The sequence below is a fragment of the Juglans regia genome, chromosome 7 (assembly GCF_001411555.2).
Source record: "Juglans regia cultivar Chandler chromosome 7, Walnut 2.0, whole genome shotgun sequence".
In the NCBI taxonomy this organism is placed as follows: domain Eukaryota; kingdom Viridiplantae; phylum Streptophyta; class Magnoliopsida; order Fagales; family Juglandaceae; genus Juglans; species Juglans regia.
This window is the reverse complement of record NC_049907.1, coordinates 5,822,966-5,840,083: the sequence shown is the minus strand read 5'-3', so window position 1 is coordinate 5,840,083 and position 17,118 is coordinate 5,822,966. Positions and strand designations below refer to the sequence as shown.

Sequence of the window (17,118 nt, the reverse complement as noted above, 5' to 3'; positions counted from 1 at the left end):
TAAATCTTTTTAACAATTCAAAATGTTTTTTTTTTTATAGGTCTTTATGTTTTTTATTTGTTTTATACAAAATAAATAATAATACATCACCACACACAATACATGCATACTACATATTACATTGTTGTTTACATCCCAATGCACATCAATTTACAAAGAACAAAATAAATAATAATACATCACAATAATATCAAGATGTTATTAATGTTGATCTTCTCCGTCCATTAATATTATTGCAATACGTATGTAGCATGCATACATGATTTTTATATTAATGTTGATCTCTTTAGAATATCATTTTTGTATATTATTTTTGTTTTTAAATTTGAAAAAAATAAAAATTTCTATGTGTGTGTGTTTTTTTTAAATAAAATCCGATTACGAATAACTGGTTAGATAATCAGATTTGTAACTGTGTCCATACTAGATCTAGTTTCATCTTACCTGCCTGGGTCCAATCCGGGCGATTATTTCACCTGAATTTTCAGGTTCCGGATAGGAAAAAATGAGATCCGATTGCACACCCCTAAGTGGATGTCGGCACTTGCCCTAAACCCCTAATTGATATATGACTTATATATTATAAAAGAAATTAATATTATAATCATAATCCTTTAAAAACATGAATATAAAAGAAATGGCATAATTTACATCCAAAGTGTTACAATTTTAAAGGCATGAATGGTCGGTCCTAAGTCTTTACCCATGGACTAATTGTTTAAAATTTTACATCAATCATACTAAAAATATCTATAATTTAAAATATATTTAATTTTGTTCTTCTCCATTTAAAATTATTTCATGCTCGGTTACATTCGGTAATTTGATACGTTCCAATTGACAACATTTTAATTCAAATGATTAATAAAAAAAGTAATTAGTAAGAATTTATTTATCATCATCTTCTCAATATCTTTTATTTATTTATTTATTTATTTATTTATTTCTTATTTTTATACAATGGGATAGAGAGTTTCAAACCTAAAATTTTCATTTGGAGAACCGAATCATATATCATTAAGCCATTAGGTTGTTGGCCTCTCAATATCTCTTGATATAATAGAAAATGATATGCTCACAAGTGAAACATAATAAATATTTTTTAATCATTAATATCACATCATAAGATGATAAGAAGATGATGGTAAAAAATATAATGAGTAGCATTACTTTTATAAAAAATCTATGTGTAGTCATTTTTGCATATTTTTTGTATACTCCACTAATGTGATTAACTTCGTCACTTTTTTTTAATACAAAATAACTTCTTTGACCAATTACATCAGTGAAATATGTAAAAAGTATACAAAATAACTGTATATAGTATAACTCTAAAATTACAATAAAAACTCTTATTTCTTAAGATTAATGAAAAAAGGAAATGAAAAAAAAAATGGAAGGTCACGTGAGAGTTTGTTGCTAAAACGGAAACAAAAAAGCTCAAGAACAAGTGGCGGGCTCTCTGGATTACAAACGTTATTCGAGGGGCGTTCCGATAGCTTCGCTCTTTCTAGTTTCTCTGTCTCTCTCTCTGTCTCTCTCTCTCTCTCACGAGAAAGCCGGGGGAGACTAGAGAGAGAGAGAAAGAGAAACAATCTCGTCGTCATCGTCATCAATGCCCTGGTTTCCTAAAACTCTTTCTTCAGTTTCGTGCTTGGTAATTTCCTTTTATCTCCCTCGTACATGTGACTCCTCCTCAACCTTCCATTAATGAACCTTCCTAATCTTCTTCTTTCCCCTTCTTTTTTCTTTCCGCCGTTCATTCCATTTACCTTATTTTTTGCTTTCTTTTTTTATTTGGGATTTCCTCCTTTTGTTTAGCTGCTGCGTCTGTGATTGCTTCTTTGTATTGCAATGGATTCGTGAGAGTGATTGGATAGATTGAATAAAGATTAAAAAAAAAAGAAGAAGGAAGATGGAGAAGAAGAAGTATCCGATTGGACCCGAGCATTATACGCTTTTTGAGGAGGTCGGCCAGGGTGTGAGCGCTTCTGTGCACCGCGCTCTCTGTAAGCCCTTCGACGAGATCGTCGCCATCAAAATACTCGATTTCGAACGTGGAAATTGCGATCTGGTATCTTACTATTTCCTCGTTCAGTATTGAATTAGCGACCAATGTATCTATGTGTGGTTTTTTTTTTAATTATCAATGATCATTTCGTGAAAATCTTCTACCTCAATAATATCTAAGTGACGATATTCGGAAAGTTGATTGCCAAAATTGGTCGATATAAGTTTCAGCGTTTGCTTCGGCAATTTTCACAATATCAAAATTATGTGTCGTTACGGAATATTGTTCAACTTTTGAATGTATAGAAGAGGACTGAAATTGGGAGATGCTGATCTGATCATGCTTTTCCCATGTCGGAACTAATTATATTGCACAGATTGCACTAATATCTGCGGGAGAAATCTTTTAGTCTCCAGATGGTCGTGCATCTGCCATTTTTATCAGTCTAAGCGTTTTTCTCAGATTTCTTTCACTAAACTTTTCCTCTTGATTACAATGGAACCTTTCTAGAATGAATGCAGTTTGTATGACATGTTTTGGATTGAAGTTTGCACGGTTCCTTTTTGTTTTTCCCAATCCTTATTATGGATGTGATTCCCGAGAATTGTTTTGATATATTCTTTCATTCTTTCTCCGCAGAATAGCATTTCACGTGAAGCGCAAACAATGGTCTTGGTTGATCATCCTAATGTCCTTAAATCACACTGTTCCTTTGTCAGTGACCATAACTTGTGGGTTGTCATGCCGTTCATGGCTGGGGGATCTTGTCTTCACATACTGAAGGCTGCATATCCTGATGGTTTTGAAGAGGTAGTTATAGCAACGATACTACGTGAAGTGTTGAAGGGTTTAGAGTATCTTCATCATCATGGGCACATACATCGAGATGTCAAAGTGAGTATTGATACTTCATCCCATTTCATTTATATCACGTATTGGGCAGGGAACTTTTTTTCTTTGGCTAGTTTTGCATGCATGGAAATGTTCATAAGACTTTATTGTCCGGAAGCTCAACCGTTGTTTCCTTGTTCCTTGTTTCGAATTAATTAATAACGTTGTTGCTGATGCGATCTCTTACTCATAGTTTTCTATCTAGCCTTCACTTGAGTACTATTGGTTCCTTGAATGGGACTTACTACAGGTGCATTCATTGATCCTCAATGCACATTCTCCAACCATCTTTTATTTACATCTGCTCATTTTGACTTTAATTGACATCCAACTTTAATTGACTCTAACCAGGAAACTCTCTTGTCCACTCTTACTGGAGTGTGCCTGGTACCCCTTAACCGAAGTACAAGGCAGGCTTGGGGTGCTCCTTTACATGCCAATATGGGATGGGGAATAGACAGGGTTTTAGTCACTCCAACCAGCCCTACTGTAGTGTACGAAATGTTTGACAGTTTGATTTTTCCTGATGCCTGTTATTTTTTTATAAATTTCAAAAATATTGAGTGTGGACCCTTGAATGCTAAAAGTTTACTTCTAGGGTAGTCAAACATGTAGCTTTCCCTGGAGAACTGTCAATCCCGGCTAGCTTAGAATGCAAGGCAACGGTAACATAGTGGTGAAAAACGCAAATACCATTCATAGATGTGGTCCAAGAAGTTCAGATTGTATATATAGCATGATAAAGCTAAAAAGTGCACTAATGGTGATTTAAGAGATGTGAAAGTTGACAGATTCTATCACATTCTTGTGCCCACACAGAGAGTAATGACATTTTTTATATTGCATAGTGCTACTTTAATTAATTCCTGCTGGATCATAGTTATTTCTATATTACTAACGTGTTTATTCTAATTGTTTCTACAATTACCATGATTGTTTTGTATTCTAGTTCCTTGCTCATTACTATCTTATATATATTGTCATAGGCTGGGAATATTCTCATTGATGCACGTGGTGCAATCAAGTTGGGAGATTTTGGTGTTTCTGCCTGCCTGTTTGATTCAGGTGATAGGCAACGCGTGAGGAATACATTTGTTGGAACACCTTGCTGGTATTTTGTTATTACCATCTGCATATAGTCATTTTCCAACTTCCAAGTCATGATCTTCTGCAAGATATTATCTAGGACAATAGTGCACACTTAGCTAGCACAAGCAATAGAAGTACCTTTTCCATTTAGAAAAAAATAGAAGTACCTTCTCTATTGCACTTACTAATGTTTTGAAATGGTAGAAAAATTTCAGCTAAATTAAGCTGAACCAAATGCTTAAAAAGCATGAGGCTTGGTTCATTGACTTGTTGCTTCTTGTTACGTAACTCAAGAATCAAGGATTTCAAATTATTGTTTTGTAGGATGGCGCCTGAAGTAATGGAGCAACTACATGGTTATGACTTCAAGTCAGTCCAAGTTTCCACTGTTTTCCTAAAATGTTTACTCTGTTTTTTGACCCATTGCCTCCTTTCCATTCATTGGACAGTTATGTTTGCTCTTTTTGTTGTCATATTTTTTCCTGCAGGGCCGATATCTGGTCTTTTGGTATAACTGCATTGGAGCTTGCCCATGGTCATGCTCCTTTCTCAAAATATCCCCCAATGAAGGTGCATAGATTAAAATGTGACATGCTTTTATCAGCATATTCTCAGGAACACCCAGGAGCTCTTTGAACCTATCTAAAGCAAGTTTACTGTTGCCAGGTACTGCTTATGACCTTGCAAAATGCACCCCCCGGCCTTGATTATGAAAGGGATAGGAAATTTTCAAAGGTATGATGTCAACAACATGGTAAATTCACTTTTAGGTTATGTTGAAGTAAACAGTTTTTGGTCTTTTCTTCTTTGTCTTTAGTCATTTAAGCAGATGATTGCTAGTTGCTTGGTAAAGGATCCTTCAAAACGACCTTCTGCAAAGAAATTGTTGAGGCATTCCTTCTTCAAGCAAGCTCGTTCGAATGATTATATTGCACGGACACTTTTGGAGGGCCTGCCTGTTCTTGGAGACCGAATTAAGGAATTAAAGGTCAGGTTACCATTTTTTATATTTTGACAATGGCCATAACCTTTCTATGCTATTTTAATCTGTACCTAGCAACATCCTTTTTCCATCACAGAGAAAGGAGGAAGACATGCTCGCACAAAAGAAAATGCCAGATGGACAGAAGGAGGAAATTTCACAGGTTGGAATTCTTCTCTTTAAATCAATACAGTAAATTGTGTTATATTATATTTTTTGAGGTATGTAATCAATAGGTAGATTGATTTGATCAGTTTACATGACTAGGAGTCATCTGGTTATTGTTTAAAAAAAATTAATATTTATTCATCTGGGAAAATGTTTAATCCCTAAGGAAACATTTGGACTGATTGTGTATTTCAACTATAATCTGTGAAAATTATTAAGTGTGCCTTTGTCGCCAGGAAATTGCTAGAAAATGTAGGCCAAAATGATCAATGCATTTGAGGAATGCTTTCTAGAGTTGCAGTTGCTGCCTTCATGAAAATTGCTTCATGCCTCTTGCCAGTCATCACCTGAATCAACTTACCCATAATCACCATCAGAGTTTTCATTATCCTTGTTTCCTTCAAGATGCTATTTAAAAACCCTAGATTTTGTCTTCATAAGTGAAGAACCATTTTCAGAAAGAGAAGAAGCCTAACGTAAACAGCATGTATATGACACGTTTTCCTAAAGATTCATTCCAAATGTAAGCGGTCAAGAAAATCTAAGATATGAAGAAATATGGTTGCACCAAAAAGCAGACATCCGAGCATACAAAGATCAAAAGAATTGAGCATTTGTGCTCTGTGGTGCTTCTTTTGTTCAAGGCAAAAAATTATATTTTCAGGCCTAATTTTCCATCAGCCTAGGATCATTTTGCTGGGGTATGTCTTGTTAGTCTTCCATCTGGAGTTTATCCATCCATATATGCTTCAAATGGTAGCAATATCTATGTGACAATCTTAAACTTGGTCTCTCTTATCACCCATTCTTGTCAAATGCAGCACGATGCCTTTTTCTCTGGCCTTTCTCTCTTTACAGTCATAATAATTTCTCAAACTTACCACATACTTATAGGTAATGATGTTTAGTATTTACTAATAAGTGTGTGATATTATTCACACTGCTACTGACAAAAGATAATATGAATGATGCTTGATGCCTCTATATTTTTGTATTGGTTTTATATATTTTAGAGGCACCGGCGGAGCAAGACATCAAGCTAAATATCCAAAGAAAATTTAAGTCTAAAGTACGACCTAATTAAGAGTGTATATACATATGTATGTGTTAGACATAGAAATTGTAAGGCCATGTGTAATTACAATCATCCAAAGAATGGCAGAATTCCCAGTAAGAAATGGGGGAATTTGAAAAGCGAAGGTCTATCATATGCATAGGTGGAATGAAAGGACGACAAGGGAATATATGTAAATACATTTATATATGATGTATATGACACACATTTATGCATGTCTAATGTTTTAGCTTTCTCTGCTGTATAACCATTTTACTTGATTTCCGCTAATTTACATGCAGAATAAAGGTTGCTTTTAACAGATTATTCACAAAAAGTTTGATTTTCACACACTTATTGCACAATCTTTTAATTGAAGCCAATTTAAATTATCCAAATCTTGTGGAACTTAAATTTCTGGGTCTCTCTCCATATATTATTTGCTATTAATGGATGGAAATTAGAAAAGCCCAAAGTTCACTAATCTTCCAAGGGTTAGCGTCATCCTCTTTTCCTTGTTCTTATGTATGCATGTGACCCCTCAATGGTGATGAACCTGATGGTTTGACTTTTAACAAAGAATGTAGGGATGACATTCATGTGAAGAAAAGAGGCTAATATATCGATATCAAATAAAACCTTTATATTTCACTGTTTGGTTGTCACTAGCAATGACTTGTATATTCACTCTGTGGATGAGTATCCAGTTTCTTTTATGTGTTCACTGCATCTATATAATGACCAGATTGTATCAGTGTTGGTATATGGACATCTTAGACTTCTGAGGAAGGTTTTTATGTTTTGATGCTGGTACCATCTTTTTATACTAGAAGTAACTAGCTTTCTGTATGTTCTTTCCATTATTTTTAGAATGAATATAAACGAGGGATTAGTGGTTGGAACTTCAATCTTGAAGATGTGAAGGCTCAGGCTTCCCTGGTACTGCTCTGTCTTTTCTCTTTGGAGACATAATCATGTGATATCTGAAAGTTCCGCAAAATCTAATGAACAAACGAATATGGTTCTCATTATGTCAGATTCAGGACGTTGATGACTCTATAACTGATGTTAATCAAGGAGGGAGCTCAAATTCTTTGTCTGCATTAGATGTGGTTGAAAAGCAATTACAGTTCCAAAACTCTTACCAAGTTGTGGGCATGGTATGTATCAACGATAGTTAACTTTAGTTGGAGATGTATGACGTTTCAACTATGTTTTTGGAAGTTATATTTGTGTTAACACCTTTTATAAATTGACCTTTGCTTTTTTGAACTTATAGAAGTTTCTGAGTGACCTTGATCCTAATGTTTTATAGGAAGATAGTCCTGTTATGCAATATCAACCAATGCGTCTGCCATTAGTTGACTCAACTACAAATGAAGTCAAGTATGTTATCTGAAATGCTGTTTTACAATGTTTCTGCTCTATCATGTTGCTTGCTTAGTTTCTTAATTTTTCAACGGTGAGAAATTTTCTAAACTTATAAAGGGTACTGCTTCTACCTAGGAAGTGTTGCTCTTCTCTAAGATAATGTTGTGGCCAAGAACTTTTGGTTAAGATAATGCCCAAGTAGTCTAAACTAGTCTTGTTTATTTCCAGAATCAAATGCGACAAATCTGATGATGACTCTAGCATTGCTAGTTCATGCAATGAACTGCACATTTCATTGAATTGCTCACCGCGTCATGATGATCATGCTGAAAGTAATGTGACTGAAAAGACTGATCTGGAGAACAATGGAAAAATATCAGAGGCAACAACCATTCCCTTTCATCATGGAAGGGCAAATTCATCAGCCAGCACGATTTCACCCGAAGTTACTATTAAAGGAGAGAGGTTTGACTCTTAATCTATATAATTGTTAGGCCTTTTGGCATAACCAGAACAGTCAACTCCTTTTAGTTTGTGAATTATCATCTTAATCGAAGATTTTAATTGGGAAAGATATCATATTGCACTTTCTAATTAATTGAAATTCCTGAACCAATATCAACTATTCATTTAATTGTATTGTACCTCAGAACAGTGGAAGAATAAACAGCTAAAAGTATAAGACATAACCTGACATTAAGTGATAAAGAGTAAAGCAGGTTACTTTATGAAGTCCTACAAATGAATTCATTCCTAATTTGGTATTTTTCCAAAACCCTAGTGGTTGGCTCAAGTGGTAAAGATCTTGATCTTGATGGTATGTTCCTTGCAAGGTCCAAGGTCCGAATCCCACTAGGTGACCTCTAGGAGCCATTGGATTGGGAGATTTTTCCTTTAAATAACTGAGGTGCGAAACTCCTTACCAAGAGCATGTGTATCATCGGAATTAGTTAGGACGCTGTTCCCAGACACCCGGTGCCAATAAAAAAACTGGTATTTTCCATGCTAGTGCAAATATAAAAATTGGACTAGCTTTGAAATTCCCAAAGCTCAGCAATCGAAATCTTGTATGGTCTGAAATTTCAAGATAAAAATGGGTATGGTAACAACGTCAGATCTGATAGATAAAAATTGTATGTCTGCTAATAACTTTCCTGTTCTCTTATCTATCTTTCTGACTTGGCAGTGTACTCATCCCAACAAAATTGTGTATAGAAATAAATACAATCTAATGGCTTGCCCATGGCTGTTATTAATCTTGAGCTTCACTAGTAACAAATAGAATAATTTCATCAATTAGCATTAGAAATGATGCAAAACTGATTCGTCCTCTTTACTAAACTTTTCCAGTAAATACAGCATTGAGTTATCCTTTCATTAGATGTATATCTCACGGGTTTTTTTCCTTCTATAGTTAATCACTTAAATATAATGGTATTTTCAGCGATAAATTGCAATATCAGTCCCAGAACACTGCAAGTTTCAATGCAGCGACAGTTACACAGGCAGCAGATGATGTGCTCTCGGAAGTTTCTTCTAAAGCATCCAGATCATCAGGTAGAGCTAAAAATTTTTTACTATTTTTCTTATCTTGAATTTTAATTCGATTGATGTGATTGATTTTTTATCACTTTCTCTCATATTCTGGCAATGTAATATCTGCACTTTTAGTTAACTTAATTATTCTTTCAGCAAACAGTGATGAACTTGATGAGAAAGCAAAGGCACCAGTCGTTCAGCAGAAAGGACGTTTTAAAGTTACATCTGAGAATGTCGACTTAGAAAAGGTGATTCTTTTGATTCCAGCTCTGATACCTCATTCTTGCAAAGGCTAATATGTTTCCCTCTCTCAGGTGGTCCCATCTCCTCCACTGCAAAAGAGTCACAGTCTGCAGGTGAGTTTAACAGTGCCTAGGTCTGGTTAGATTTCCCCCCCCCCCCCCCTCTCTCTCTCTCTTTCTCTCACATTCCTTCTACACACAAGTTAAACTAGGACCTACCTCTCCTCCACCCCACCCTTTTGATCTTGAGCTAAAACCCTGGGGCTTTCCTTGGTTGTCTTTGTAATGTTTTGGTGGTGTTGCATGAACAGCTATTCACCAAAACAAGAAAAAGGCACATCAATCATTCATGTATAAAACTGCCCAATGTACATTTGTTGTCCCCTCATCAACATTCTTGTCAATTGCTCATTGCTTCGATCGAGCGATTTCTTCTATGTATTTGTATTCCTTGATTTCTATCATTGTCACCTGGCTGTTTCTACCCTTGAGTTGCATTGCAGGAACCTTGTATTGCTACTGCTCACTAATTTCTTTACATTACAAAGACTCCCTCCAATATTATATTTCTTTACTTAGAGCATCTTTAGCCTTATCAACATGTCCTGTGGAATGAAGAACAATAGAAAGTTAGCTCTTTCATACTAACGCCTATGTAAAGTGTTCCTTGGAATAAATGACATCTCATTTCCCCTTAGATACAATTCGGAGGGTGATGTCATGGGTTCAATCTGGTATTGGTGCTTGATGCACCTTCTCAAATAAGCTCATTTATGAGCAATACGTAGTTGGATAATCCAAGAAAATGCCAGATCATAGGGTTGATTGGTGCTGTATGTATAAGGAGAGAGTGAGGAATCTGATCCCCTTTTATTTTTTGTGAGTTAGCTAATGCCCTTAAGAACTCTGTTTTTGGTCTTCTTGGGATTTGTCCAGTCATGCCATGATTAATGGTGGATTTCTTTGTGTTGGGAAGGTAGCTTTGAGAGTCTTCAAAGTGAAACCTTGTGGAATTTGATCTTGATTGTTTAATGTGATGTCTTTGGAGAAAACATGTGATTGAAGTTTTGAAGACTTTTTAGAGGACGGAGGTGGAACTCAAGGCTTTCCTCTTGACTGTTTTTCGTTTTTAGCTTTCAGGATTTTCTTGATCTTTTACTTCTTCTAGTTAGGTGTTCCTCTTGTATACTTACTCTGTACTTCGGTTTCAATTTTTATCATATGTTTGTCTGCTTTTTTTTTTTTTTTCCGATTATTAATATCAATTTGTCTTAGTTATTGTTTATCCTTTCTTTCGCTGGATACTTTTCTGGCTATAGTTGCTGTTTTTTCCTTTTTATTTTTACTGGTAACACCAGCTACTCGTGCATTTCAAAACCTTGACCATACCCTCCATCTTATAATTATTGGGGGAGGAGGTACACAATTTTCATGCCGATTACATACTTATGTCAAATTTTGAAGTTCAGGTGTGATAATAAGTCATTTTTTGTTAAAAGACGTACTAGTGCTTTGGTGAGTTTCTAACTCAGCAAGTCTAGTTTCCTTTCAAATTATGGTAGGTTTTTTCTTGACTCAATAGGTTCAATATGTTGTAAGGTTTCCCTTGCTACACTCTAGGATTGGTGCTGTTGGCAAAATGTAGCTTTTTCAGTTTTCACCATTTCTATGTGATAAAAGTGCTGCAATCTGCATTAAAAGGTAATTATGTTAAGTTGACCCGAGCAGGAATTCAATGGATGTCGAAGAAGAGTTAGGTGTAGGACGTTGACCATGGTCGCCTATATGCCTTTTGAGCTATATATTAAGCTGATCACGGTTTGCACATATATGCTCCAGAGAGAAAAAAGTTTGTCCTATTTTACTGAATCTCTTTGTAATGGGCTATGTAGGTGATTACCCCACAACCTCCAATTCCTCTACCATCACCTCTACCGTCCCCTACACAACCACCTTCTGATGCTGCATCACCAAATCTTGCTGGCTATTCTCTTTTCCCAGTGTTGCATTCTGTTTTGCAGACAAATATTGTTCAAAGGGTATGGCTTGCCATATAGTTTTAGTTTACAATCTAATTATGATTAGAGTGTATTTATCATTTTGTTTTCAACAGGATAATATTTTAAGCCTAATGAAGCGAGTTGCTGCTGGTGACTCTACAGGTTTAGGAAACAAATGACCCTTCAGTTTGAACATTTGAACATCCACTGATATTTGATGATGTTAACTTCGTTACTTTCCCCCTACACTGCAGCCAACTGTGTGGTTGATGGAGTAGGCATGCCGGCACATATTGCCGTGACAGAGAAATCTTTGGTATGTAAATGATATATAGGTTTATTTGCGTGCTTTCCCTCTCAAAAGAATCATCAAGCAACTCTCAATTTGCATGAGTGGCAAATCTTTATAACATATTTATGTCAATTTTGGTCTGAATGCCCTTTCTATAGGGTTTGTACATCTTTATATAGAGAAGAATTTACACACTAGTGGCTGATTTCCTGGCCAGATTTCCCGCCATGTTTCCTGGCCAGATTTCCCGCCATGTTTCCTGGCCAGATTTCCTGGAAACATGTCTATACAATAGTGCCATGTTTCTTGGATGTCTATTTACAATCCCTAGTGGGCGACATGTACAACAACTAAGTAATCCTATCTTAGTAACATCTCCCCTAAAATTGATGCTGGGAAATCTAGAAGCATCAATTTGTCAATCAAGAACTAATGTCGATGCCGAGGAAGAGCTTTAGTGAAGATGTCAACCGTTTGAAGTGTGGTGAAAGTGTGAGGAAGAATAATCACATGCTTGTCAAAAGCTTCACGGATGGAATGACAATCAACTTCGATGTGTTTCGTGCCCTCATGGAAAACAGGATCAACAACAATTTGGATAGCATTGGTATTATCAGCATGGAGAGGAGTGGAATGAAGCTGAGGAAAACCAAGTTCTCCCAATAACCCTTGAAGCCATGTGATCTCAGAGCAAGTGGAAGACATAGCACGATACTCGGACTCAGTGGAGGACTTGGAAACATCGGCCAGTAATAGAACGACGAGTATCTGCATAGCCAGCCCAATCAACATCACTATACCCTGCCAATTGTAAGGAGGATTCTTTAGGAAAGCATAACCCGCGTGTAGAGGTGCCCTTCAGATATCGGATAATAAGACGGACATCAGCTAAATGAAGATGTCGGGGGGCTTGCATAAATTGATTGACCTGCTACACATTAAAAGAAATGTCAGGACGAGTAATCGTCAGGTAGTTCAAGCTCCCAATGAGCTGCCGATATAGGGATGGATCTGAGAGAAGCTCGCCTTTCGCCTGATGAAGCTTGAGATTTACTTCCAAGGGATTAAGAACATAATTATCTGATTGGAGACCAGCCAATGAAATCACCTCCTACGTGTATTTATGCTAGTGTAACAATATACCGGTCGGAGTAATCTGCACCTAAAGGCCAAGAAAGTACTGTAGAGGACCAATATCTTCCATGTGAAATGAGGCCTTGAGATGTTGCTGTAATTGCTGAATTAATTTAGTATCAGAGCTAGTAATTACAATGTCATCTACATATACCAGAAGCAAGACAATTCCTGCAGAAGTCTTGCGAAGAAAAAGAGAGGAATCATACAGACTTTGAGTAAAATGAAAAGCAAGTATGGTAGAGCAAAATTTATCAAACTATGCAGGCGGAGCCTGTTTCAATCCATACAAGGATCGGCGTAGTCGACAAACATCTGAGGAAAGTGTAGCAAACATGCCGGGAGTTGGAGACATATAGGTATCTTCCTTTAGATCCCCATGTAGAAAAGCATTCTCAGACGATGCCGACGGCCACAAACAGTGCTAACAACCACTCAGCCACCCTCAGACGACGACACAACCACCCTTAGACAACACTGACGACCACCCAGAAAAAAAATTTGCCGACAGAGATCAATCACAACCGAGAACAACCACAACCGAGAGTTTCTTTGGACACCCACAACCGAGAACAACCATAGATAACTTTGACTCCCAACTGAGAACAACCAGATTTTTTTTTTAGAAACAGAAGAGAAAAAAAAATTGTTCCTATCACCCACGTATGATTTAGACCCCATTGATGAGTATCAGAATAGGAGCTCTGATACCATGTCAATTTTGGTCTGAATGCCCCTTCCATAGGGTTTGTACATCTTTATATAGAGAAGAATTTACACACTAGTGGCTGATTTCCTGGCCAGATTTCCTGCCATGTTTCCTGGCCAGATTTCCTGGAAACATGTCTATACAATAGTGCCATGTTTCCTGGACGTCTATTTACAATTCCTAGTGGGTGACATGTACAACAACTAAGTAATCCTATCTTAGTAACAATTTATTCTTATAATATGCTTGCTCAAGAGCACATCAATTCAGAAATTCATGATATCCTTGTACTGCAGTCAGTTAAGAATTGCATAATCGAATCAAAACTGATTTTATGAGACAATGTTAAAGAACTTGTCAAATCTGGAAAATGAGTTAATGCAGCTACTTTGAAGATAATCACTCTTAATACTTGAACTAGTATTTGGTAACTAATGGTTTAGTATTAAATGGTGTTAGGGAAAATTAAAACGACATGGTTGAAATTTCCATTGTATAAGGTTAAAATTGCAAATTGGTATTTGCTCCACACAATCAAACTAGAGTGTAGGCCATGCTATGTATCGGAAAACACTTGAAGGCAAAAATTATCGAGACAAGATTAGAAAAAAAAGTATAGGATAGAAGGCTCAATATTAAGTTTACTTTTTGGATAAGTAACATTAAGTTTACTTTTTGGTGGGCTTGCAAGTATTTAGTCAAAGGGATTATCTTTTTCCACATCATTTACACATACAACATCAATTAACTAGAGTGATCCTCCTTTTAATGAGATTATCTTTAGTCAGAGTTCTACTCAGTACACCTCTCCAAGCAAAAATCCACAACATTCTGGGGGGCTTTATTTTATACACATCCAAAGAAAATGGATACCATTATACCCTCTTAGTAGTATGTAAAGATAACCTCTTAGCTTCCAAACTATATGCAGAAACCCTCTTTCTCCCCCACTTTCAATAAATGGAACTTTTCTTCAATTTTAATCTTTGAACTATAATTCCTGGCGACTCCCCACGTAATGAGAGTTCTCTTTTCTTTTATAAAAGAAAAATATATAGAAAGAAAAGAAACTCCAAATCTACTCTTGCTTAGCCAAGAGTTGATCTTTTAAAACAGTAGCTTTGAGATTTGTTTCTTTGTTGGGCTCTATTTCTTGTCGCATTTAAATTCTTTTAATAACTTTAAGACTGCAAGTATTTTGCTCTATTTCTCTAATCTTATGAGTCTTTTTCGCTGTGAAATGTGGTATTTGTCTACTTCAAGAGATTATGATGCTAGCCATTAACGCCAGACAACATCTAATAGATTAGATGTTTTCAATTATTCATCAAAAAAAGATTATATGTTTTCAATTGAAATGATTGATAATAGAGTCTTTTGCACTTCCAACCTATCCTAGACCTGTTGGTTTTCTAGGAGGATTGTTATGGCATTGTGACATTGAAAATCCCCAAGATGACCCTATCAACAAGCTATACATGAGACCCTCTAATCAAATCTTAGAACTCCAATACTGTAAGCTTTATCTAAAATAAACTTATTTTACCACTTTCCCTCAATGATATTACTTCAACTGACCTTCCCTCACTCCTGAGCAACAAACCCAAGAGGTTCCTCCATGTGTACTTCTTCACAATGATTACCATTATGAAAGTTCTCACATCTAGTTTGTACAAGGCCGAAGAAATTTTGTAGCTTTATAGATACGTACAACAACACTTACAGAAGCATTATAATTTTATTTTGTTAACCCTCCCTATCAAGAAGATAAAGATAAGATTATTTAATCGATAGATAAGGCTCAACCACTAAGTTGAGCTGTGACTATGATAATCTTGTATAACAGGCATCAGTATATGTTCACTATTGGATTCCTCATGGATCTTAGTCGTAAAGCTGGAGCATTAAGATCATACATTTTCGTTGAAGTCATCAAATTTGTTGTATATATGGACTGTAAACCTAGTGATGTCTTCCTTTACAAGCATGATACTGTATCTCAAATCTAGATTTACATCTTGAGCTCACAATAGCTTGTGAGCACCTCGGTGTTGAAGAACAAGCAAAATGGTTATTGGAAGAAGTTGCACTATAATGTGGCTTACCTAATTGCTTTCCTTTTTTTCTCTAAACTTTCTACTCCATTCTACACTAATTCTATCACACAAAAAACCTCTGAATTAATTGTTGCTGCGGAAATCCTGCCTTCTATTTGCTTATAATTGTTAGGGTTTGCTGCAGAAACCCTAACAATTGAAACGCTAAAATCACCTAACTGCTTCTAAATTTTGGAATTATTTAAGCGCTGTCCTACATCAGGGCATTGTCACCCTTATGTTAACCCTAAATCAGTGTATACCCAGCCAGATCCTGCATGCTTTGAAGGTACTTGGTTTAAACACCTTGATCATGTTGGTTTGTCACATTCAGCCCTTGGTGACTATGGCCAGACTTCATCCCTAATGTTAACGATTTGAAAATGCAATCAGTTTGCCTCTTGCTTCTAGTCGTATAATGAGAAATTGTGCTTTAGTTTGATTGTACGGATTTTGATATCTGATTGCAGCTTGAAGCAGCTCATGACAGAGAGAAGGAGTTGCTTCATGAAATAGCTGAGCTGCAATGGAGGTATTAACATCGATGCACCACATGCCGACTTAGTGATTAAGTCACCCTCGACTGCTAACATTACCTGATCCTTTCTTTGTTACGTGTAGGCTTATACGTGCTCAAGATGAGCTCCAAAAAGTAAAAACAGAAAATGCTCAGGTTAATATATTACATAACTACTTTATCACATGCCTTAGATTGTATACATTCTAACATTTCAGTTTCAGGTATGATTCCATTATCTATCTGGTGCTCTCGGGTGGATATAGAAGAAGTATTCAATTTCAAGAATACGTACTGACAAGTTTAGGGGAAAAAAACAAAGATACAATTACTAAGAGGTGTGTCATTTACTACTACAGGTTTATATTATTGGTCATGTTATCTTGGGGTAGTGATGAGAAACTAATTATCACGTAATTCATTGTTGATAAATCTTTGTACATGATTTTCGCATTTTGTTCCTTTATGGTTTGCTTTTGAGTTGTAAATATAAGGGGCTATATGTCAGTCATATATTTGGCTTCTCTATCTCATTTATTAATATTATATGATTAAATACAAGTGCTATTTCTGTATGATAATCTTTTTTCCATTGAAATATTAAAGAATATTGGATAAACAGGAAGGTTGACAGGAGTGCCTAGATTTTACTTGCATTTTGTCTTTCCTAAACCCTAGTAGCCATTCTGAGTAACTGTCAAATCCTTAAGAGATATGCTTTAGCCACACAAAAGACATCACACAAAAGTAAAATCACAACTAATGTGACATGACGTGGTATGTTAGACTGTAAAGTATCATATGAAGTAATCATGTCAATTTGTATATTTATTTTTTAGATTTTTTCGATTTTTTTTATTTATTATTTATTATTTATTATTTTTTTGTAGCTATAACACCTCTTAAAGTTGATCTTAATGTGTAGAATGGGAGCCATAATTTGTTGAATGAGAAATTCTATTTTCAATTTTGAGTGGGGGATTGCGTGTGTAGTCCCATTAATAAATGAGAGTAAAAGAGAAA

At 35.8% G+C, this 17,118-nt stretch overlaps 1 protein-coding gene across 4 annotated transcripts; it reads left to right on the top strand.

The window, feature by feature from the left end:
* The first annotated feature begins 1,503 nt into the window (after positions 1-1,503).
* On the top strand, positions 1,504-16,520 carry LOC108985864 (serine/threonine-protein kinase OSR1). 4 transcript variants are annotated; one of them, XM_018958353.2, is made up of 22 exons: positions 1,505-1,657; positions 1,822-2,074; positions 2,651-2,905; positions 3,889-4,013; positions 4,316-4,360; positions 4,480-4,561; positions 4,658-4,726; positions 4,809-4,979; positions 5,071-5,136; positions 7,066-7,134; positions 7,233-7,355; positions 7,511-7,581; positions 7,795-8,031; positions 9,011-9,123; positions 9,259-9,353; positions 9,420-9,461; positions 11,240-11,386; positions 11,461-11,509; positions 11,602-11,663; positions 16,049-16,110; positions 16,200-16,251; positions 16,320-16,520. In XM_018958353.2, exons 2-22 carry the CDS (start codon positions 1,916-1,918, stop codon positions 16,323-16,325), a joined length of 2,100 nt encoding a protein of 699 aa, XP_018813898.2. In that variant the 5' UTR covers positions 1,505-1,657; positions 1,822-1,915; the 3' UTR covers positions 16,326-16,520. The 4 variants fall into 4 exon arrangements, 3 of the variants coding, with proteins under 3 accessions (XP_035548263.1, XP_018813898.2, XP_035548264.1); XM_035692370.1 differs by lacking the exon at positions 11,240-11,386 and having other exon boundaries at positions 1,504-1,657; XR_004802017.1 differs by lacking the exon at positions 11,461-11,509 and having other exon boundaries at positions 11,510-11,663.
* Positions 16,521-17,118: the final 598 nt, after the last annotated feature.